The sequence below is a fragment of the Blennius ocellaris genome (assembly GCF_963422515.1).
Source record: "Blennius ocellaris genome assembly, chromosome: 11".
NCBI classification, from domain to species: domain Eukaryota; kingdom Metazoa; phylum Chordata; class Actinopteri; order Blenniiformes; family Blenniidae; genus Blennius; species Blennius ocellaris.
The window spans coordinates 16,539,469-16,562,895 of record NC_137660.1 but is presented as its reverse complement, the minus strand read 5'-3'; the positions used below and the strand labels follow the sequence as shown (position 1 = coordinate 16,562,895).

The following is a 23,427-nucleotide window of genomic DNA, read 5'->3' as shown; positions in this document are numbered from 1 at the left end:
TGGTCCCTTCAAATTCAAGCATTTAACATATTTTGTACCGCAAATACAGTAATCTCTGAAAAAACTGTGTTGCGCACAAGTCAACATCACTTTAGCGATTCACATACAAATAAAACAAAAAAACAACAACAAAAAAACACTAGATATAAAAGATACTTTGGTTTGACTCATCAGAAAAAAATTGGTCAACTTCAAGAAAGTGCAAGCCCTTCAGACATTGTTTAGAAAATCAGTGTATGTGACTTGAACTTCCAAAACACACAACATAAACATCAATAAAGAAGAAAAAACAAAACAAAACAAACAAAACAAAAACTTAAGTGTGACAGTCATGTTTGCCGCCTGGGGGTGCACACAGAGGGACATGGAGCTAGATTACCATGATTTCTTCTGTAATTAACATAAATCACCAACTCAAATCACACAGCGACGTGCACTGCTGCACGTTCCTCGGCCTGTCACCTCATGGCCGGGCGGCTCCTCCTTTACTGGGCAGAGAGGTAATTAGCACCTGATGAGAGTCAGGTGCGCTGCCTCCGCCACCGCTCTGCCACGTTCAAATAATGGAAAGATGAAATATATACGACACACCAAAAAACATGCAACGCTGCTTTGAAGCAGAACTCTTCCTGCGTGCATTTCTCTGCTTCTGTGTTTATACCAAACTTTCTGTCCACTTCAAGGACTCCGACGCACACTGCATTTCAAATCTACTCTACGTTTTGCAGCATCCTCCACAGAAACAGGACATCCTGCATCTTCACAATCCTATTACACAGCACAAAGCTGCCTGCAGTCTGAAAACAAATCGAAACTCAGAGAACACATTATATAATGATTTTTATGGGGGGAAACGCTGCATTTTCAGGGGATGAATTCACGCTGCCTCCCAACCTTTTTTCTTTTCCCCTCCCCCTTCTAAATTTGGTTTTCTTAAATTTGCATGTCATCAGCCAGTTACTTTCGAGGTGTGCCAAGGAGCAGCGCACCCTCACTGGTTGCCAGGGAAACATGCTGAAACAGTCCAAGAGGGCTCCCTAGTTAAATGTTTTTTGGCACCAATTTCTTTCCATCAATTGTTGAGTAGAGCACACACACCTCTCACCATGTCGGGCTGTTATTTCAACAATGCCACAGATCACTTAAAATGTCACATTGATAAAACTTTTTTTTATTCTTTCACTTTTTCTTGAACTTTTATATACAAAAAAAAAACATTCAAAAAGTGTAACTCTGTCACATATTTCTCTTGATTTTAAAAACAATTTGATCTTTTTTGGGACAATATTACGATCAAATAACAGGCTACAACATTGTCAAACTGTGGCGCATCTGTCCACTGTCGTCCAAGCAATGTTATTTCTTTAATAACAACATGGTGTTTGGCACAGGGGCTAATTTCATATTCTGAATTGAAGTCTGAGCACACGTCATGATATAGATGCATCACCTGCCAGCAAAATGTGTGTGATTTCCATTGAATTTAAGCTTTTTGATTCATGTTACTGCCATCCTGTCTTTCCCCCATGACAGCCACATCACTGGTAATGGCTTACCTCAGAGCTCAGACAGCTCAACCAGTTGCTAAAGATTTTTCATTTTCACATGCCTGGCACACCTGATGTCTTTCAGCCCGTGTCAGAGGGTGGCTGATTCTCATGGATCAATTTGAAGGGCACTCATTTCCATGAGTCAGTGGCACCCCACTGTGGGTGTTTTTTGTAAATGTGAGGTGATGAAGCCAGTTCTGTTGAGCATTTTGTATTTCTCAAGAAAGTTGCGTTCATTGGGATTCCTATGAAGTTTGTGTGAATGAGAGGCTTCATTACAACAGCGTCGTCTGTTAATCTACAATAAGAGACGAACATGCATCTTCTTCCACTTCCTGTGACTGCAACGAGCACGGTGTTGGCACTGTCCACTGCGGCCACTGTGGCTGTTCCTGTCCGACACGACCAGTCCAGTGGGACAAGAAGGACTTGCTTTTCCCAGGTCAGACTACTCTATGCAACCCTGCTGCCACTTCCACGGCTCTGACACGTCTCTTCGTCGGGTTACCAGCGTCACCCTGGCCATGACTTGTTTAGTTTGGCACCGAAGATTGAAAGAACTGTAGTTAATTTCATTAAATTCTGATTTCGGCCTTGAGCTAAGAGGTGATGCATTAGTTGCAGAGTGCAGAAACATGTTCTCTGACTGTGCATGGCCACACTCAGGGGTCAACGCTCCGTCTAACCCACACTGGATAATTGAGTGAGTCACTGATTTAAAACAGTGAAAGACTCAAAGGTCACACTCATCATTTGTTTTTTTTTTTCAAATGGACTGTTAATATGGAAGTCAAAAGTGTAAAACAACAAAAAAAAGCCAGGGGACATTATTCTATGAAAGAATGTTATAAATGGACCCTTCACCTTGCCACTTCACAAAATCTACATATATATTATGAAAAATTAATGGTTGAGACTTGAATTTCAAACCTTACTTTCTGACTTTACCATCAGGCCTGGGTTTGACATATTTCAAAAGAATCACTCAAACATATTTCACATTATGGCATTGGCTTTCTGAAAATGTGTTGTGGTTATTTAATAGGAGGGACTGATGATGTGGAAAATCAGCATGTGCAACATTGGTGTATTGTTTTGTATGTCAAAGCTCTGGTCAGTATTAAATACAGAGTGCAAATATTCAAAATGGCACACAGAGTACATTTAATCCAGATATAATCTGGATGCACACTGTATATTACATAGGATATCTAGTAGAAGTTGCAAAAGAGACTGTATGACCATTCTGAAAAGAGAAATACTTTGCTCCATTCCAGTTGCATCGATAACATTAAACAAACCCTAACTGACATAATTCCAGTAAGATTTACTGCAGAGCTGCAGGGTTGCTTGAATTAGTATAAACTATGTCTGCCTTGCAGCTGATGACAGCGCCAGGTTTATGCAGCATTTTTGCAGCTTGGTAAACATTTTGAATTCATCCCACTGCATCATCACGCTAAAACTCAGAATATTGAGCTGCAGTGTCATTTTCAGCCTTGTGGCACAAAGTCACGACACACACACACACACACACACACACACACACACACACACACACACACACACACACACACACACACACACACACACACACACACACACACACACACACACACACACACACACACACACACACACACACACACACACACACACACACACACACACACACACACACACATATATAAAAAAGAGACAGTCATCCTGAAATATAGTGCCTTTGTAGTTTGTTTAGTTTAATGTTACCCCTCTTTTTTATTTATTACAGAAAAAAAGTAAAAACAGTAAATTGAATGACAGCTACTATACATTTTCTGTTTTTCCATTTCATATCAATGTTTTTCGATTTTTCTCCCAAGATTAAAATTTTAATAGCTGCCATCAAAAAACCTTTTCATTTAATTTTCCCATAGAAATGTAGAAACTTAGACTGTGGGAGGATGTGGGATTACCCAGAGAAAACAAAGCAAGAATAAGACCCCCCCCCCCCCCACCACCAATGATAGGCCCTGACTGGATTCAAACCCACAACCCTCTCACTATGAGAGTGCTAAATACTGCACGTCTATGCAACCATTATAAGGTTTAGAATTCAAAGTTTAAAAGTTTTGTCCAAGTATTTGCATACTGTCAGGTCACAGTACAACTGCTGGTCGTTGAACAATTAACCGCTGTATATAGTACATAATTAAATCATTTTTTTAATGGATTATGGAAAGCTACAGAAGTACAGTCTCAAAATAGATGAGAAGTGAATATGCTAATAATACATTCCCATTTCGTAAAAGTTCCATTAACCCTTCAGTTTTCTCTAAAAGCTCCAGTGTGGCTTATCAAGCTATTCTATGACATGGAAATAATTATAACATGAATGCACAATGTGTAACCATGTGATCAAACCAAGTGATGTGGGAAGCTCGAGACAATATCAAGAACTGTGCTTAAATATTATGATGCGATGCCTTTGAATAGAAACGGTTGAAGTCGAAATGACTTAATGTTTTAACATCATTAATGTGAATTCTTCTACTGAAACATGTGTGATTTGCTAGTTCTTCATCATAGTTTGTTGTGAACATGTAACGGCAGTCAAAAGTAAATTGTTGTCACTGTGGACCAGAGTGTGAGAGAAAGAGCCAGAAAACAAAGATTCAGTTGCTGAGAAATTCATTTCACCTCATATAAAACAGAAGTGCCTGATCTCCCCTGCTGGAAGAGGAATGAAGCGGAGTACTTCTGTAGTGCTGCTTATACTAAGTGTCTATATTGCCAAGGGATGCTTTTTTTTTCTCCCCATTGGCAAGGGAGTGGAAAGCATTCCTGTGTTGGCTTCAAGGATTGTCTTCAGAGAATCTCAAGAGCACTTGCTACTGTACATATACTATTTCACCTGAACTGTAGACAGTCTCATAAAAGACTCCATAAATAGACTGTTTTGTCTCATGGCAAAGTGGCACACCAGCCACCAGCTAGAAAAAGAATCCATATATTAAAATCCACTGTCCCCTTTATGATCATAGCTTACAATATTGCAGTGGAGAGCGGTATTCTCCCTGAGCAAATACAATTAATATCTGGACCAGACCTGTGAAAGAAGGACAGTTTGACTCAGCCAATATTAATGTCTCCATATATTCCCAGGCATCTCTCAGGCTAGACTCAGAGAAAGATGGAAAAAAACAAAAAACAAAGACATCTTCAACACTGAAGAAGAAAAGAATTAACAGAGAGGGAAGAACAAAATGAATAACGACATTAACTGAGCTCAAGCAAAAGGTTAATGAACAAATAAACCAATAAACCACAGAATTGAATGAGAATTCGCAATTACTGCGTTGAAGCTAACATGTCATTAGAACAAGAAAATACTAAGGACTAAAAAAGATCAGGTGATCTGCAAGAAAAAGATCTGTTAGAACCAGTGTGATGGAAAATGTATGACATCACTATTTTTAAAGACTTTTCAACAGGTCAAACTGAGCCATTTATAATCAAACAAGCACAAACCAAATATGTGTTGTCACTGTAGATTATGACTTTCTCTGAACGATGACTTGAAAATCCTGGCTTGCTATTTTGATAACAATATTTACATTGCTGTATATCACTTGAAATCAAATCAACCCTTCTTAAATACAATTCACAAAAAGGGTTGGAAGATGTAAAGGTTTAGTGAAAGAAAGAAACGGGGAGTAAAGAGGACTACGTCCTATGTTGAAGACAGATCACCGCAAGTAATGAAAAAAACTTATTTAGCTGGCAGCTTTAACATCTAAATAAGTTAACAAAGGGGTTTTGTTTGGCAGTTGTGCCTTTTCAAGTGGTTAAATGAAGGGGTCTTGACCACAGAGCAGCAGCAGAGAGAAGACGTGGCTGACCCAGACTTTGATGGCATCGATTTTGTTTGTGGGGAAAAGCAGAAGATGCTCACAGCACAGAGTGAATCCTCAGTTTCTTGACATTAAAGAGAATTAAATACAAAATCAATAGTTTAGACTGCATCCCTATATTGTCGTTTTCCACGAAGACGCCGTCGGATGGCCTGAATTATTTCGAGGCTTTTTGAGTGATAGCTACTTCACTTGTTTTATGAGTTCCCAAATTCTCTGTTCCAAAACTACGGCGCATCTGTTCTCATGTTACAGCATTTACTTTCATGTTGCATCAGAGTCACAATGTCTCTTTCTCCACTGCCGTGCAAAAAGCAGCGGACAGCTGCACGAAAGAAATACTAGGTTATAGATTTAAAAGATAAACCAACATAAACCCAATTCAAAAAAAAGGCTGGGATTGTTTGCAAATGTAAATAAAAACAGAATGCAATGATGTGAAAGTCACATAAAAGCCCCGGGCCTGACAGGATGTGTAAAAATAGGTGCCAATGCAACCCCATGCCATCAGAGATACTAGTTTCTGAACAGTGTGCTGATAAGTTGAACGGTTCACTTCCTGCTTAGTTCTTGGGATGCATGGATGAATTGTTCCCACGAGAATTTCATCTATGCATCAATCCATCCATCTATCCATCCATCCATCCATCCATCCATCCAACCAGTAATTCATCTATTGTCTGTACCGCCTTATCCAGTTCAGGATTGCGGGATGATGGAGCAAATCCCAACTGACAATGGGCGAAAGCAGGACACCAGTTCATTACAGGCCAAACAGAAATACTGACAGTCAAACAATCGAATAAACGTCTCCAAGATATCTTTTCAGACTGTGAGAGAAAAAAAAAAATACACATGCACAGGGGGAACATGCAAACCCTGAATTTGAACCACTGAACGTCTCACTATGCGAGCGACAGCCACTCCACCTATTTCAGACAGTGTAAGTAAAGTTTAGTACAGCAAAGATTGTGGTTTTTGTATCAAGTTTACATGCCTCTTCCTTTTTAGCATGATACGGCTTTAACTTGAATTCATGGATTCTGTCCTCGTGTCCCTGAGGCCCTTGCGGTGGGTTTTAAAGCAGTGCCACCTGAGAGCCAAAGGATCATCAGCATCCAATATTGACTTCTTGGCCCTTATGCTCAAAGACTTAAAATTGTTCGAATGATTTTCTTATACTATATACAATAAATGGTAGGATCGATTCAACCACTGCTCGGATTTCATTTAACAGTTTTTTCAATTGCAGGAACTCTTTCCACTTCTCTTTTTGGGGGTTTTCTTTAATGAACTGATGACATTACCTACTTTCAATATCTGGTACGTTGTCTGTGTTGTACGGCGTCTAAAATATGTAGTAATCGGAATTGCAAATCACCGCATCGTGTTTATAATCACATCTAGAACATTGTCCTAACCGTTTTGTAATTAGGGCTGTAAACAAGAAGGAAAGTTCAAAATTGGTCCTTGAACAACTGTGCTTGTAATCATTAAAAATAAATGTTGTGAGGTATACACCATGGCTGCACGTATCTTATCCTCTCTTTCTCTCGTCTTTATCATTGGTCAGGACCTTGTGAGCAGATGGAGGGCAGCAACAGGGAAAGAGGGAGGAATGAGGAAAAAGATGAAAATGAGGGGAATGGGTGTTATACAGGGTCAGAATTCTTTCTCTCTTTTTTCTCTGTCCCTTGATGGCTGTTGTGGCCAGATGGAGGTAGGGATATGCTAGCCACGTCGTGCGCCTCCACCGCCACTGCGAATGAAACCAAAAATAGCGGCATGAGGACATGAGAGGCTTTCCAGAGGGATGTCCAGCTACCACTGATATAACATTGCATATGTCAGTCTGTGTGTATTTAGAGAAACTGTCAAACCACTCTCGCGTGAAAGACTAAAGACAGCAGGGAGTTGAAGATATGAAGTGTGGATAAAAGGCAGAATAAACAGAAAGAAAGAAAGAACAGAAGACAGGAGGATGCAAAGAGAAAGAGGCTGTGATAAAAAAAAAAAAAAGATATCTATCAACACAAGAATTGCAAAAGACAATAAGATGAATACAGAATGACATAAGCAATAGAGGGAGATATCCAAAGAGGTCCAAATTCTGCCATGGTTTTCAGTCATATTACACACAGTACTAATTGTACTTCTTTCTACACTACAATGCCAAAATGTATCAAGCAAACCAAAACACCTATAATTCTATACTAAACAAATTAAAAGTCTGAACAAACAACAGATGTACACATTCTTACCATACTCTCAACTGACTTCACAGTTCCAACAGTTTTGAAGCTGCTCTCATTTCTGGTGTATATTGTATGTTTACTTGTTTTGTTTTTTTCATTCTGAGGTCTATTGTATACCAATCTATTTCATCTCGGTTAAGCTCACAAGCCTGAGGAAGCCAGGTCATCTGATGTATGACTATCAATTTGCTCTTCAACAACCTGGAGGGGTTTTTATTTAGATCTGATAATGTGATTATACAGAATGTTGTGGGGGGGGTCATAGTTGATAAATGTTAGGTTAAATTCTGCACAAAATCCAAGTAGAATACAATATCACACATAGAAATAAAATGTGATCCCCTTCACTGCATCTCACAAAGACTTCTGAGTGAGCCTGAAGATATTGAGACTCAAAGAACAGATTTCCACTTCCTACAGTTTCTCAACCCTCCCGGTTCCTTCCTCATCTCCTCAACAGCAGGTCAAACATGGAGATTTGACTTCACAAGCTGCTCACCGAATCCTCAAATCAATGTTGAGATGTTTCTTCTACTGGGACTACGAGAGGCAATAGAGTGGAATACTGAATTTGCTTTGTGATTCATTTGGGCTGCTGACTTTAACTCTACTTTTGTGATGAAGAAGTAATTATTAGAATAAAACAAAGCTACTTTTATTAAGCCCAACTTGTTTTTTTCTATATCTGCTGAGATTATATTTCACCATCATGTCGAGGCTGCCTTGTATGACTATAAAACCAAGGCATCAATAGCTTTCAGAAAGCAAAAAATTCAAGTTAATTTACTCTAATTCTGAAAACATGACTGTTGATTAAAAACTGCTCCAGATTACCATTTCCTGAAGCAGGGTGGACAATGACCAACATCAGAAAAACACATTTTTTTAACATCAGCAAAATAACTTCAGTATTCAAAAACTAAAAATAATGAATTGTTATGTTAAAATGTACAACTTAGGAATTCTAAAATTGAGAAAGAGCATTTCAGCCAGGTAGTGATTGGTGTAGTACAGGCTGGAGGCTGTGGCGCGATCTGGTAAAAGACACGACAACTTAGAATGATGAGACGTCCATCACTGAGCAAAGTGTTAACAATGTGGACTACTGAAATACAAAGAGAGGCCCATGCAACATCAATATATAGCTTGAACTGAAAAGAACAATCTCCAGAGCCATGGTACCTGCAGTACACTAAAAACAAAACCTTGAAAGAACCCACCAGAAATACGCTGTGAACAGTAGTGGCCGGATATATAGTAGATATAACCCCACATTGCATATTGCCACAGTGGAAAAAATGTCATTACTACAGTAGCAGAAGTACTGGATGGTGCCGGGATAGTGGTCACGATTCTCAGGTAAAAATAATTTACAGTAATTTTCCCTATTTTGTATATTGCAAATAACCTGAGAATCTGATAAATTAAGAACCCGGCCACTACAATAATGATCGGATTGTTGGATTGTTCTAATATATATAATTCACAGTCCACAACAATACCAGCATGTTCAAAGTTTTAAAGCTGGGCAGTCAAATACAAAAAAAAAATGTAATTTTGTTAGTAGCTTTGACTGCTGACATGACATTTGAAGAGTAGACTTTCTCCAATTTGCCACTTTGGTTCTTTTCACACATTCAACTCAAACTGCCAGCAATTTAAACTAAAAAAAATAATAAATCAATAACATAAAATCAATAAATTCTCCATGTAACACCTACTCGGCACCAAAAAATAAGCAGATAAACACTGAAAACTAGCTGCTGAATATGATGCAGTATTTTGGAGTTACAGAGTAATAATTTCCTGAGGGGTAGAAACCAGAAGTTTATCTAAGAGTCGCGAAGATATTGGAGTTATACCTGTAAAGTAGCAAGAAAAAAATACATAAAAAAAAAAAAACTATGCTGCTGCTCGGTTGCTGCTAAATGTTGGAATAAGTTTGACTGCAGTGTCTCCCAACTACATCATCTTTGCCTTTAATGGATATTCACCCGGAGCTGGCTGTTCTGGAGTCCGCTCAAAATCAAAGAAAAGGGCTTAGTTACTGCTGCATTTAGCAACATGTTGTGAACCAGTGTGATCAGTACCGTGGTTGTGTTTATTTTGTATTTATTTGTTTTTAATTGGCAAAGAAACTCTATCAATCTATCTATCTATCAATATTCACTTTCTTCAGTGGATTTCAAAAGAAATTTCACTTTTAGACACCTATTAAAGAAAGTGCCTTTACTTAGAGGGAACATAACAGTGCAGTCATTAAGAGTACGACAGGTGAGGAACACTGTTTCACTCTTGATCCTCTAGCATCTAATGTTATATTAGGCAAAAAGATGAGGTTCCGCCTGAATAACAAGTGAAGTTTCTGAGGACAGGAGATGTGATACTGGTTCCAATGAGAAGATGCTCAAAGAATGTTTTGTTTCTTCTTTTTTTTTTTAATAAGAAGAAAGAAAGATGCGGAACAATGATAACAGACTCGCCCAAACAGGTGTCTAAGCAGAATGAGTCACTGCAGTATGACCAAATAAATTTGCAGACTCGAACGCAGCAGCCTTCACTGTCATAAGCAGTTAAATGCTCACGTTTCAAAACTTGACATGACATTAATGAGAGGACTGCAGCAACACTGAAGCTAAAGTATAAAGCCCTATGAGCAAAGAAGCAAAGTGGACAGTGGTTAAGTAACAAAATATGTGGGGTGTGGTGTCAGATAGGCTACAAAAGCTACAAAAGCAATAGATATTAGTATTTTTATGGTGATTTAACACAAAAAACAGTTTAGTAGAAACAATGGGATTCAAGGGTAATCAAATAAGATCTCACCATTTATAAGTTGGCCAAAAATTAACCAGAATATGATAGTTAAAAGACCAATAAGCTGAAAGTGCTTAAAAAGCGAGCGAATGTTTGCACATCCCAAAAACACATGTGAAATATTTGCATATTCAAGCAGAAACCATCCCTCAACAGCGACACAAACCTGAGATGTGGATGGCCGACATTTGTAAATTAACTTAATTAAGATTTTGTTACAGAGGAAACCGCCTTCAGAAAATGAATTCATAAACATTGACATTATTAAGCGTGCTCCTAACATCTTAGCCGCTGATGAACTGATAAACCAAAATAGAGCACAAATGGTAAATTTTTCAAGGAGTACCAAACAGCTTACATAACAAATGTGTATTTTTTTTTTTCTGGTTTGTTTGTTTGTTGTCACATTCTCAAAGCGGTTCACACGGTCATATTCACACATCCACACTCACGTTCACACATCAATGGGGACAGCACCATGCAAGGTGTTCCGTTGTGAGGAACTTATGATTCACCATCTCGCTCAAAGACACTTTTGCACATAAACAGGCAGAGCAGAAGATTAAATCTTTGATCACAAGATCCACGGACCTAATTAATGACAGGAAGCCAGAGACACTCAGATTGTAAAGTCTTAAATCTTTGTATTGTATAGTTCCGGCTACAAAATATGATCGGTAGTACCCGATCTCCAGTGCACGTTTATTCATTGAAAGTATTTGCTGTGGTCACAACTTACGACAATTAACATTGAGACTGGCCTTGAACTTTACTTGGGCCTTCCATCATTAGGTCACATGAAGCAGTTTGAATGAAACGAACCATCCATGAGTAAGATGGGTCCTTGAAATAAGGCAACATCTAAAGTATCAGGAGGAAGAAAAATGTTTGCCAAGCAAAGGGCACATCTTAAAAAACATGTAGGCATTCCTATTGTAACTTTGGAAACAACACATTAATTCAGGCACTTGTGATGCCCCCTTAAAGTTGATTAATTACAGCAGCCCACATCCAAAAGTGAAGGCAAGCATGATACATACACATAATACTAATTATACAGCAAAGTTATTAAATATTTAACATAAAAGGGGCGAGATTGAAAAATATAGGGTGAGATTTGGTTAATGTATGCTTTGGCTTTGCCACACAGGGGGTCTCGCACCTCCCTACTTTTGAAAAGAGGAAGTGTTGCTTGGTGTGCTCGTCGCATGGTACCTCATTGTCGTGATCCAGGCTTGAGACACAGCAGGAGACGTGTAATCCTACTTCAGGCAGACTATTCTAGTGTAATCTGCTGCTCAACTCTGAGCACACACAAGTCACTCCTGAGTGCTGCAGAAAAGATTCAAACTGTCAGAATCTGCCCATCTGTCATCTGCTTCAATGTTTGTCTCTCAGACTTTCCGACACTTGGTCTGTTTGTCCCTCCGTCTATCACTGTTGTCATGCCATATGGAGTCTTGGCTTTTTGTTCTCACACAAAGATTAAGTTGATGACCGACTCCTTGAAAGTGAAACTAATAATCTGCTGAGCATCTTTACATTACATAAGACAATTACGTTAAGTCGTCTTGAAAATGGGATTAGGATTTATGAGCAATGGTTCATGTTTGTGTGCACGACACGTACCTGGAAGCGTGCCCGGGTACGCTCGTATCTGTGTGTAAGTGTGAAATTAAATGGCGCACGTCTATGTGTGTAAGTGGCACATTTGTGCATGCCCGAATGCCTGTGAGTGTGTTGCTGCTCCACTGAAAAACGTTTTGGGTTTTGTTCTGCAGCACCTTTGGGAATTCGTTGCTTTCTTTTCAACTGCCCTCCTTTTATTTCCTGTCTTTATTCCTGGCATGTCGTGTCTGAGCCTCACTAAGACACAATGGGTCATTTCAGCCAAAACACAATGAGGTAGTCTACAACAACAATCAGCCTCTTGCCTTTTCCATCAATGTCTGGATAAAGAATACACCACAGCGGTAAAACTAAACATCCATCAAAAAGCTAACTTACTCACCGAGCTTAATCATGCGGCAACTATCTACAATGGTTTAATAATAATTCTGCTTAATAGAACTCTTGAGCAATGTGACAGTAACAGAGGATGCTGTGGTACATGCCACATGGTATCTAAGTAATGGGGAGATCATATGTGCAACACTCACATGGAGGGAAAGAGGGAGAGCGCCAGTGCCAGATAGAAAACATGGGGGCCAGGATATGTGGAACTGGGTACTTTGTTTGATTCTACAGCCAATAAGGAGAGCATTTTGTCATCTCTGCATTTGTGTGCAGTCCAGTCAGTTTCTGTTCACCACCATTTTAAGATGTGACTTCGAAAGGACATTTAAATGAGAAATGAAGTACTCATAGAGTGCAACAAAACAATTCAATTAGGAATGGCTGCTGTTGAGCAGCCCAAATGTGTATGCATCAAGAAAACTGCACTGTTGAGATGTATGATTTGAAATCATTTAGGATGTGGATGTATGCCCGCTTCCATATCACCTCCTGCACCAAGCACATTTTCTTGGTCACGATTTTGGGAAGAGATGGCCAAAGCTCACAGTATACATGAATCATCATAATATAATAAATTACTGCCATTATTACAATAGGCATAGGTTACATTATTAGAGAAATGACTGCTTTTGCTGAAATAAATGAAGGTTTGGACCTGTCATTTTTTTTGGGGGGGGGGGAGATGGAGAAACCAAATACAGATCAAGGTGAAGTTTCACAGTTCAGGTATAACTATCAAAATATACTACTTTTAAGTTATCCATTTCACTATGCCTTGTCTAATACCTCCCTGAAGCCCTTTTTTCTTATTCTCCCTTCCCTCCCTCTCCTGCTCTCACCCTAAGTGGCCAGTTGTCAAAGTCAGCTGAAGCCCAGTTAATGAAGAGGCAGATTTATTAGCGAGACATCAGTGGGAAAGCAGAGGGTGGAATGGTGGAGAGGAACCTCAGCAAGCCAGCAAGCGAATACAGACAAAAACCTGTGCATGCCAAAAAGGCAAAAAAAAAAGAGGGAAATGAGAAAGAGAAGTGCTGAATGGGAGAGAGGGCGGCAGGGAAAGACAAAAGGAAAGGAAATGGATCAGTTCAAAAGAAATAAAACAATCTGCAAAGCTGAGAGCAGAGAGGTGGAAAGCATCCAGTCAGAGGAGAAGGGGGGGGGGGGGGGGGGGGGGAGCTTCCCTCTCTTCTCTACTCTTGTCTCCAGCAGTGGCTCCAGGAACGTGCTCTTACCGTCTGTTGTAGGTCTGGGATCCCAATGCGGATGACCACCGTGTTGCCTGTCGGCTCCTCCATGTGTGCCCTTGCACTGTTCCACTCTGCGCCGGGACGGAAAGCTGCAACGCCGTGAGGAACGGCAACACCGCTGTCCTCTTCCCGGGAGCTGCCGCTGTCAGTGCTGGCCCCCTGGCTGCCGTTCGCTGTGCGTGTGTGAGGGTGTGTGAATGTGTGTGTGTGAGTGTGTGTGCGCTGCTGCTGCTGCTGCTGCTGTTGCTGCTGCTGCTGCTGCTGCTGCTGCTGGTCCTGCCGTGGAGGGCTGGGTGGCTCATGTTTGCTGGCTGCCGGACGCAGAGGCATGCTCCGTGTTAGGGGCTCGGTCTATGTCTCTCTCTTGCACACACACACACACACACACACACTCACGCGCACGCATACGCGCACACACAAACACACGCACGCACGCACTCGCTCCTTCACACACAGGCACACACATACACCGATGAGTGTTGCTCACACTGTTCGCACACACCGTTTGCAGCATGCATCACTCGCCTGGGAGAGAAAAAAAAGAGGGAGGGAGAGAGAGGCAAAGGAAGGAGGGTGGCAGGGAGGGAACGGGCAAAAAGGAGGGGGAATAAGAGATTAAAGAGAGATAGGTGTGAAAAACAAACAAAAACAAAAAAAGAAGATAAGTGCACAAGGAATACGAGGCTGACACAACAACAAAATAAAAGCCCCAGATGAACCTGAGCTGAAGAAAATGCATCCATTGGATGGGGGAGAATCACTAATCTGTATCAGTTATCACACTTAAGTTAATAATCAAGAGAATAATAATAATAAACAAAACAGTCTCAACAACATGGATACATACAGAAGACAATAAGGAAAATTATGCAAAATAATCCATATTAATGATGATCACATAAAAGGAAATCACCTGTGCCTGTGTTCTCATACTTTATTCATAGTGCCATTATTGGTTAATGTGACAAATGAATTCTTGGGTTGATGTTGAATGTCACTGGCGCTGTGGTGGCTTTCACACCAGGGTAACTTTAGGACAGCAAGAGTGTGAGTGTGTGTGTGTGTGAGTGTGTGTGTGTGTGTGTGTGTGTGTGTGTGTGTGTGTGTGTGTGTGTGTGTGTGTGTGTGTGTGTGTGTGTGTGTGTGTGTGTGTGTTGTGACACACTTGTGGTTTCTGAACCATGAGTTCATGCCATCATAACCCATGATATTTCTGTATGTAGGTTAAGATATGAGTTTAAGCCAAGGTTGTACACATATTATGATGATGACAGTGAGGGTGACACGTTTAGTTTTCAAAGTTACAGTTGAGGTAAGGTTGTAGGAAAGGCATTTTGTCAATGAAAATCTCTCATGAAAATAAAGCAGAGAGAGAGAGAGAGAGAGAGAGAGAGAGAGAGAGAGAGAGAGAGAGAGAGCATGTTTCTCTGTATTTGTTCAAATCAATGCAGGGCAGGATTTGGCCTTCATGCTTCACTATCTGTTGGAAGGGAGTTCACTGATCAAAAGCCTCCCCGGTAAACAGTGACACAGAAAAAAAAAGTAAAAAATGTTAATAAGGTTTGGTTTTTTTTGTTTTTTTTACATAAAGTAATTTTCAAATGGGGAATCTCCATTTTGTTTCTTTTTTATTGTTTTGGCATCCAAGTCCTGTGAAGAAGTGAGAGTTTAAAGTCATCAAGGGCTAATAACTGACTTTGTCTAAATGTATAGTAAATCGAGACATACCAAAGCAGTTTTTTTGGTTTTTTTTTTAGGTTTTTATCTTTTTTTCACATAAGCCAACCAACACGATTAGTAAGTCATTCTGTCATGTTCACGACATAGTTATGGGAGCAAGTTATCAAAATCTAAATACCTAATGTTTCTGGTTTCTCAGCGTAATATCAACAAGTGAGATTCTTGTGGGCAAAAATGTCACAAAACATTTGGAACAAGTTTTTAAGTTATTAATTGCAATTTTGAATGACCCTTTAACTGCAAATAATGATATTTGTGTGAGGAGATGCACATTGCACAGGGAGAACATGTTTATTCCACACAGCTAGATAGATAGATAGATAGATAGATAGATAGATAGATAGATAGATAGATAGATAGATAGATAGATAGAGAGAGAGAGAGAGAGAGAGAGAGAGAGAGAGAGAGAGAGAGAGAGAGAGAGAGAGAGAGAGAGAGAGAGAGAGATGGATAGATAGATAGATAGTTTTTTGGTTGTATTTTTAAATATCTATCTTAATTTTCAGGCCAATTTTGCATATTGAAAGTTTCAGCTGAAATATTATATCGCGAAAGTCTCAGATTCCTACAGCGAGGCTCTCGCAGAAAATAATGCAAAATTAAATCCTGCAGCTTTTCTATACTCAACAAGACTGTGGTGAGCTTTAACTGACAGGAGAGTCCCAACACCACAGCAGACAGTGCCAATTTAGAGGCATGTATTTGCTTTCAGCTGGGGTAAACACTAATTCTAATAAAGATTAGACTCTCAAAACAAACCCGTTTGCAAGGTTACATAAAAATGTAAACAGGAATTTAGGCCACATTTAGTCATCTCACTGAAAATGAGAGAATGCAGTCATCCAGTATCAAATATCATCCTATTCAACATGTATTTGCTGCCAAATCCGGAAACTGAAAAGTATGGAATTCGTACTGAAGACAAACCATGGCAGCCTGTCCGGTGTTGGGGAAGGTACAATTGTTTACACTATCTCTTATAATTATACACATTTTTCAAAAAAAATGTTTTTTTATCAATTTTGGCATTGTCTTTTCGTGTTGTCTGATTTAAAAATCTCCCAACAACAAGTTTGAAACTAGATTAAGCTATTTATAGAGCGTACCATGTATCAGTCCCCTGAATACAAGACTGTACCCTCCAAAAAGACATTTGCATACACCCGTATACGGTAGTTGGCTACATGTTAAACAACAACAGATCACAGATTAAGTCCAAGCAATGTTGCAAAGAGACCTCAGATGGTTCACCAATAAGCAATAATGATTCCCCAAGATAGCAAGGGCAGGGCCATGTGGGAATTTCCCCCTACTTGCATCATTCAAGGATAAACTGCGTGGGCAAAAGTGCATGAAGCGATCTACATACAGGGAATAAGTTATCTGGATGGGTGAATGAGAGCAGAAAACCAGGTTCAATGATCAAAGTTTTAATTCAGCTTGTCTAAACCATTCTACGAGGTAATTTCAGAAGCTCTTTAAACATTTTCATATAAAGGCAGAACAAAGGGTTTGCTGGATGTATAAAATATGCAATAAAATAAAATACGGAAGCACAAATATAAAACTACGGTAAAAAGAAGCGGTCAACTGGAGAAGAAAAAAAAATATATGCACCGTTTTGGATGGTAAATTGATTGTTTTAACTATTTCAAACTGGAAGACAACAGGAGCTTCTGGTATGAGGATGGGAGTAACTCAGAGTAGAGTGAAGTTTCTAGGCAAACTGAAATGATGGGACCAACAACCAGAGATAATGAGCTAACATCTTTCCTTTCAGTAAAATGCTCGATGGCTTCATGGAGCAGAGGCTCTTTGGTTAAAGAAAATAATGAGTCAGGAGGAACTTTGTCAGCACATATCGGGTCAGTTTCACAGTTCAGTTTGCTGTGATGATACAGATTTTGATCCATTACATCAAGACTTGCAAAGGAGGGAAAAAAAAAACATTGTGCAAGATCATTTGGTTATTTAAAATGACAATTCTAAATATGTGCGGTATTCAAGAGCTGTTTAAAGGTAAAAAAAAAAAAAATTTTTTAAGAGAATCACTGCAGTTACTTCATACAAAGCAAGCTGAGTGACCATTGTTTGTTTCTATATTGAATCTAGATTGATGGAAATGAAATAACTGTAACTTGCTTTTACTCTCATATATCTAAGTTTCACATCAGGTTACAGTGTTGTTTATTAACTTTGATTCAATAACATATAAGTACTTGCTTCTGATTCAACTGCCGAACGAAATACATGGGACATAGCTCAAAATATGATAGACCAGGGGCTGAATTATTCAACAATATCTTTCATCATTTTGTAACGAAAGTTGAAAGTTGAAAGAAAATCCAGCCTCTTCAACAGTTTGTCACGGCCTCTTACACCCATTGCAATATTTCCCTGACAACAGAGCTATCTTAAACCTGTAGTGCAGTTTTAAGTATAGCTATAGGTTAACACTGTGGTCTGAATTTTCAGTCCAGCTCCAATTGGTTGCGAACATTAACAGAGTGGAACGGAATTACAAGAAGGCGAGCTCCCAAGCCTCAGCTGGCAGCTCCGGCCTCTTCTTTCTGCACCTCAGATCTCTTTCACCCCACCCCCTCTCACTCCATCTCTTGCGCTCCAGTCCAGTGAAAACAAAGTGAATAATTCATGACCATGCACAGCAGTGTGTGCATGGTTCCAGCGCAACGTATGCGAGTATCTGAAACATCCGCTCGGCTTTAAAAGTGAGCTCGAGTTGATAACGTTCACGAGACCCAATGAAATCCACTGCAACCTGGACCCGGACCCCTTGTGAAACATGGGTACTGTGAAAGAAGAAAAAAAAAAAGGGGGGAGGCAAGTGCAGAGGGATGGGGAGAGATAAAAGTAAACGGCTGGCTCAGGTGGCGTGAAGCAGGGAGGGTCAGAGAGAATGTGGCTGAAACAGTCATTGGGCCAAGAAAAAAAGAAAAGTGGAGGGAAAGGAGGTGTGGAAGAGAAAAGGGAAGTTCACAGAGCACGGACAGAAGAAGCCTGCGAGAGGGAGGGAGTGAGGGAGGGAGAGATTACATACAGCCGGTTTTGACAAACCAGCGACATCGCCCCTGGACTGGAGTAAATGTGATAACTGTTCACAGACCCCATCAGAGTCTGCTTCACGCTCCTCTACACCTGGTAAAGCAAATGTCATGGCCACTCACAAACTGAAGTCACCCAGGGCCACATCATGCGCGCACACACACACACACACACACACACACACACGCACACACACTTTATCTCTATGTTCCACAACACATTTTCTTGTGTTTTGTTAATCTGCCCGTCTATTCTTTCTACAGCACCTCACTCTCTCTCATAGAGGAGATGAATGGAAGTGAGGCTCAAAAACATCAAACAAAGATGAGAAATTTAGATTTTGCTTCTTCAGCGGGTGTTTTGCAGTTTTTGGTTTCTTTTAAGCCGTCAGATTTAATGAGCTGATTTTGTATTTCAATGAAGTTGACTTCTGTAGATACCTATTATAAAATTATAGTTAAGTCATTCAGACCTCCATGCAATGCCAACTTTTTATTAGCACAAAAATTCTGATGTTACAAGGCAAGAATATCTTGCAAACTTAATTCCTTTGTTTGTTTTTTTTTAGGGTTAGTTTCTTCCTTTGTTTCTTTTCGCTCTTTGGTGAGACCTGAAAATGGTGCATCTTTCTGCAACGCAAGGTTTCTGAAAGTGCTACACCTTTCTAAACTGCTCTCAGGAACTCAGCTGGATGACCGATGGACCGTCAGTGGAAGACACGACAGTGTCTGAGTTGGAAAGAGGTTCCCTTTCCCCCCAATTACTGAGTAGTCTCAAGACAGAATCTCTGACAGTGGAACTGGAACTCATTCGTCTGCAGCGTCTGGATTTGTGTGCAGAATTGATTGGATAATTTCTACCACCCCTACCTGAACAAGGGTTTTGAATCACTCCCCCCAATCTGTGTCTGTCCAATCGTTTTCTCCTTCTTGGCCCGAACCCCAACTAGAACAGCAGAAAGCCGTCAACTCTGAGTCTGGACCTGTAAGGGTTTCTTCCCGTTAAAGGTGAGTTTTTCCTTTCCACTGCCTCTTATGCTGGAATTGTTGGGCTTTTCTTTGTAAAGGTAGCTAGAAATGACTGTGTTGTATTGCACACTATAAAGATAGAATTTAATTGAATTGAGTAGAGGTGTTACAGGTGAAGTGGAGGTCAGTTGGATACCTCTGTAGATACTGAAACACTGCACGCGAGTCATTAGAAGTAACCATATTTGATAACGGAAGTTGACGTTTTCTGACGATATAATAGTGACAGATTGTTAACAGCAATTTATTGGCTCAGTGCCTTATCATTTGACGATGCTAACACCCTATAACAACTGTTTGATGGATTTTTGATCGATACTTTTCTTTGGTGTGGACATTAATGACTGATGACAGCGGCTCTGCTCTACCAGACCATGAGGCAAGTTTACAACAGCTGACAAGTAAAGCAGGAAGTTGTACTTAACATCTGCTAGCAACACTAAGGAGTACACTCCACACAGTGTAATTCTTGTATACGTGGATAAAAATGTCTGTTCTTCTACCAAATATGACAATACATTATCCTGCAATCATGCGAAGGCAACATAACAAAGTTGACCATTCAGCGACGACACAACTCGGTCCAGACTGGTAAACACCGTCATCAAACGATGGCACAATCCACATCGTGACGATCACTCAGGGAATTACGTCATTTCATAAAGTTGATACGACAACTTTTGCCAAAGCCAAGCACATCACTGACTGAAACTTGTCGAATTGCATTTAAATAATATTATTCACATAGAACCTATATTCTTGACATGTGTCATGTAAGCAATGTCAGTCACAGACTCACCTTTAAGTGTTACTTATCCTTGTGTACAAAGTCGAAAAACTCGAGGGGATGCCACAAGTATTTCTGCAAATGACAACTCGAGCTCACATTTGAGTGTGAAGTATAGGGTTGTGTGTTTCTCTCTGAACATCAAAAGTGTCAACAGACATCATGCACAGCCTGAGCTTCTCTTTCTGACACAGACACACACACACACATGCACACCCTTAAATACAGAGCCAGCTCACATGGATTAGCCACTCAGTGTAAACAAAACGCTGCCTGACCCATCCATAGCCCCGGGGCCACATGCAGAGGGCCCCATATGGAAAATTAGCCATGCGCTAAAAGCTTTTGGAATCAATATTCTACAGTAGCTGCACCACATCCCAAAGCCACTGTCTCTATCCAGTACACATGGGCTGACACAGCAGGCAGATGTGCTCCTCCTCCCTTCTCTCTTTGACACACCAACACCTACACACAGCTGACACGCATAAAAACTGCAACGATATTCCTAAGCAAGGAAATCAGAATTTTATGCAGCCTATGAGTTAGAATAATGTGTCTGGATTCCATTGGCAAGGTTGAAAATCTGCTCAGCAAGCTCCTTGAATATGGCTTTCATATCCATCCCTCCTGCAGGCAGACCTGGAAATATGGCAAACTGACAGAGAAACCTTTTTTTTTTTCTTAAATATGAGAGGAAAACATTTTTTTTTGTCTATACTGCAAAGAATACATTTGAGGACACTGAAATGTCTATGCTTTGTCAGAAATTTTAATCTGTGCAATGCATCAGTGGAGCAAATGAAACTTTTTGAGGCCATTATTTATAGTAGCACAATCATTTACTGACACAGCCAAAAGCTTATAGATCCATAACAATGTAAAATCAAAAATTAAAACACTATAGATAGATCATTTTGTTGGGTAAATAAACTAGCTGTGATTGAATTATATTGCTAGGGGAGGCTTGCAGGAGCTCAGAGAAAAGCAAACATCATTTGTAATAAATCCATTATCTGACAGGATCTTCACGTATTTTTCTCTCCCTATTCCGGTGCTCCACTTCCTCTGTCTGTCTACAAATTCTCTCCCAATGACCTCAGAAAGTTGCAGACATACAGTATCTGTTGATCTCACGCGTTTCAAGGGATGCTGCTGGAGTGGCAGTGGACTCTTTGATGCAGTCTGCCTATTAATAATCAATAGGGTTCCCCAGAGAGAATTTCATAAAGCCTGCCAGCCAATTAAGACCCGTTTCACACCCGGTGCTGCATTATCTCTCCACACACCACCACAGCTTTTAAAAGGAAGGCTGGGGATGCTGGGAGGTCATAGATGTCACTGAGCCAGATTCCAATTAGCGTTATCAAATATGTGCTACATGATGGCATCAGGGTCACTACGTTTAACCAGGAAATAATATCACAGGACTCAATGCTGGTTTTGTCCAACTATACAGAGACAGAGAATTTTGCAGCATTGCTTCTCATAGATCAAGCTTGCTGCCATGTTTAGACAATTTGTTAGAATATGAATAGCCTGTTTACACATTCTAAATGTTTCTGTAGAGACATCATTAACATTAAACTGTATTAAACTGACTAATGGCTCAACCCAAAACATGTAAAGCACAACAGAGGTAGTAACTTACTTTCCAAGAAAAAAGTTGGGGAAAACTTCACATGACAAACTAAGAAATTTAGATTTTTTTTTTTTATATATATGCATCAATATTTTGAATTTACTACTAATGCATGAAGTTGTGAATATTGACAACTTATGAAGCCATAAGAAACTGTTAGAGACATCTTGTTTTGTCTCATAAAGAATGATGTGTAATTTGCAGTCTGTATTCAAGGATGACTGTGTCAGCACTTTTGGAACCTCTGTGCTACTTCTGGTGACCTTCAATGCAGTCTCAAAACAATTCAGCCTTTAAAAAGTCGCTGTCTGACTTCAGTTAGTGAAACTCCCGGACAATCATGCAAAGGTTGTACTGTGATGTCATCACTTCTTGCAAGAATAATGTCATAAAATTGTCTTAAACTTTTCAAATCACTCTCAATGTCATTTCTGTTTATTCTGTCTCCCTGAGGTTTTCTACTTGGAAATTCAACAAAACAAAAAAAAAAAGGAATTTAGCCAAGGGAGATAATAGAATATGATCAGTTCAGTTTAGTTATTGTCAGCTGATGATGAGGTGAAAATACAGCCCTTAAAGATCAAGTATCTCAAATCCTGATATAAATGTTGATAACAATAACAACAGTAATAAGGACAGGCTGCAAATGGTTAAAGTGCAGTTGATCACGAACCTCTGCCAAAGGGAGTTAAATGAACTGGACCTCATTCACAAAGCATAATCTCATCACAGCAGTATTACAGTGCTTTTCATTTTAAATTGAATTCACCCAACTTGTCCAAGGACACTCCCAAACTAGGTGATGAGACTGTTCCTGCTATTTGATTAGAGGATGGGCCTTTCAACCACCTTGCCTGCCTTTCTGCCTGTAAATTACACAATTATATTGCTGTTGAAAGTGGTGCACACCGTATCTATACTGAACATACTGCACACAGTGAGGTAGACAAAATCTCAGTGTTTACAGAAAAACTGCAATATGTGCTGCTCGGAAAAAAGCAATATCATCTTGTTTTAATTAATCTGAGGGTCCATACGGGTTCCGTCGGCAATTCCATCCCGGTGTTTAGATTCAAAAGCTTGTTTTCCTTCTTCCTGCGGTTGTTTTCAAATGAACCCTGTAAAACCCTATAGGTGTTAATGCAATAAGAGGACTGTGGGAAGATCTCAGTAAAATCTTTAATGTGGTCTCATCTAATGCTAAATCTGGACTAAGTCTGGACAATAAGAAAATTGTAGACAATCAATCTGCATCTCACAGTATTTGAACTGAATATGTGTGTAAGTCATACAGTTTTTGATATATTAGATGCTACAAGATAAATAAATAATAAGGAATATGGCCTGCCATTATACAACCAGCATTATAGATAGAATAGATAGAAGACA

General features: G+C 39.8%; 1 protein-coding gene across 1 annotated transcript in view; it reads right to left on the bottom strand.

The window, feature by feature from the left end:
• Positions 1–14,108, bottom strand: part of shank3a (SH3 and multiple ankyrin repeat domains 3a) — a gene marked incomplete at both ends in the record, with an annotated part of 139,172 nt that extends 125,064 nt beyond the window's left edge. Inside the window, one exon of the mRNA XM_080504868.1 lies at positions 13,764–14,108. Within this exon, the coding sequence (XP_080360994.1) occupies positions 13,764–14,108 (345 nt within the window). The remainder of the gene's footprint in view (positions 1–13,763) is intronic.
• Positions 14,109–23,427: the final 9,319 nt, after the last annotated feature.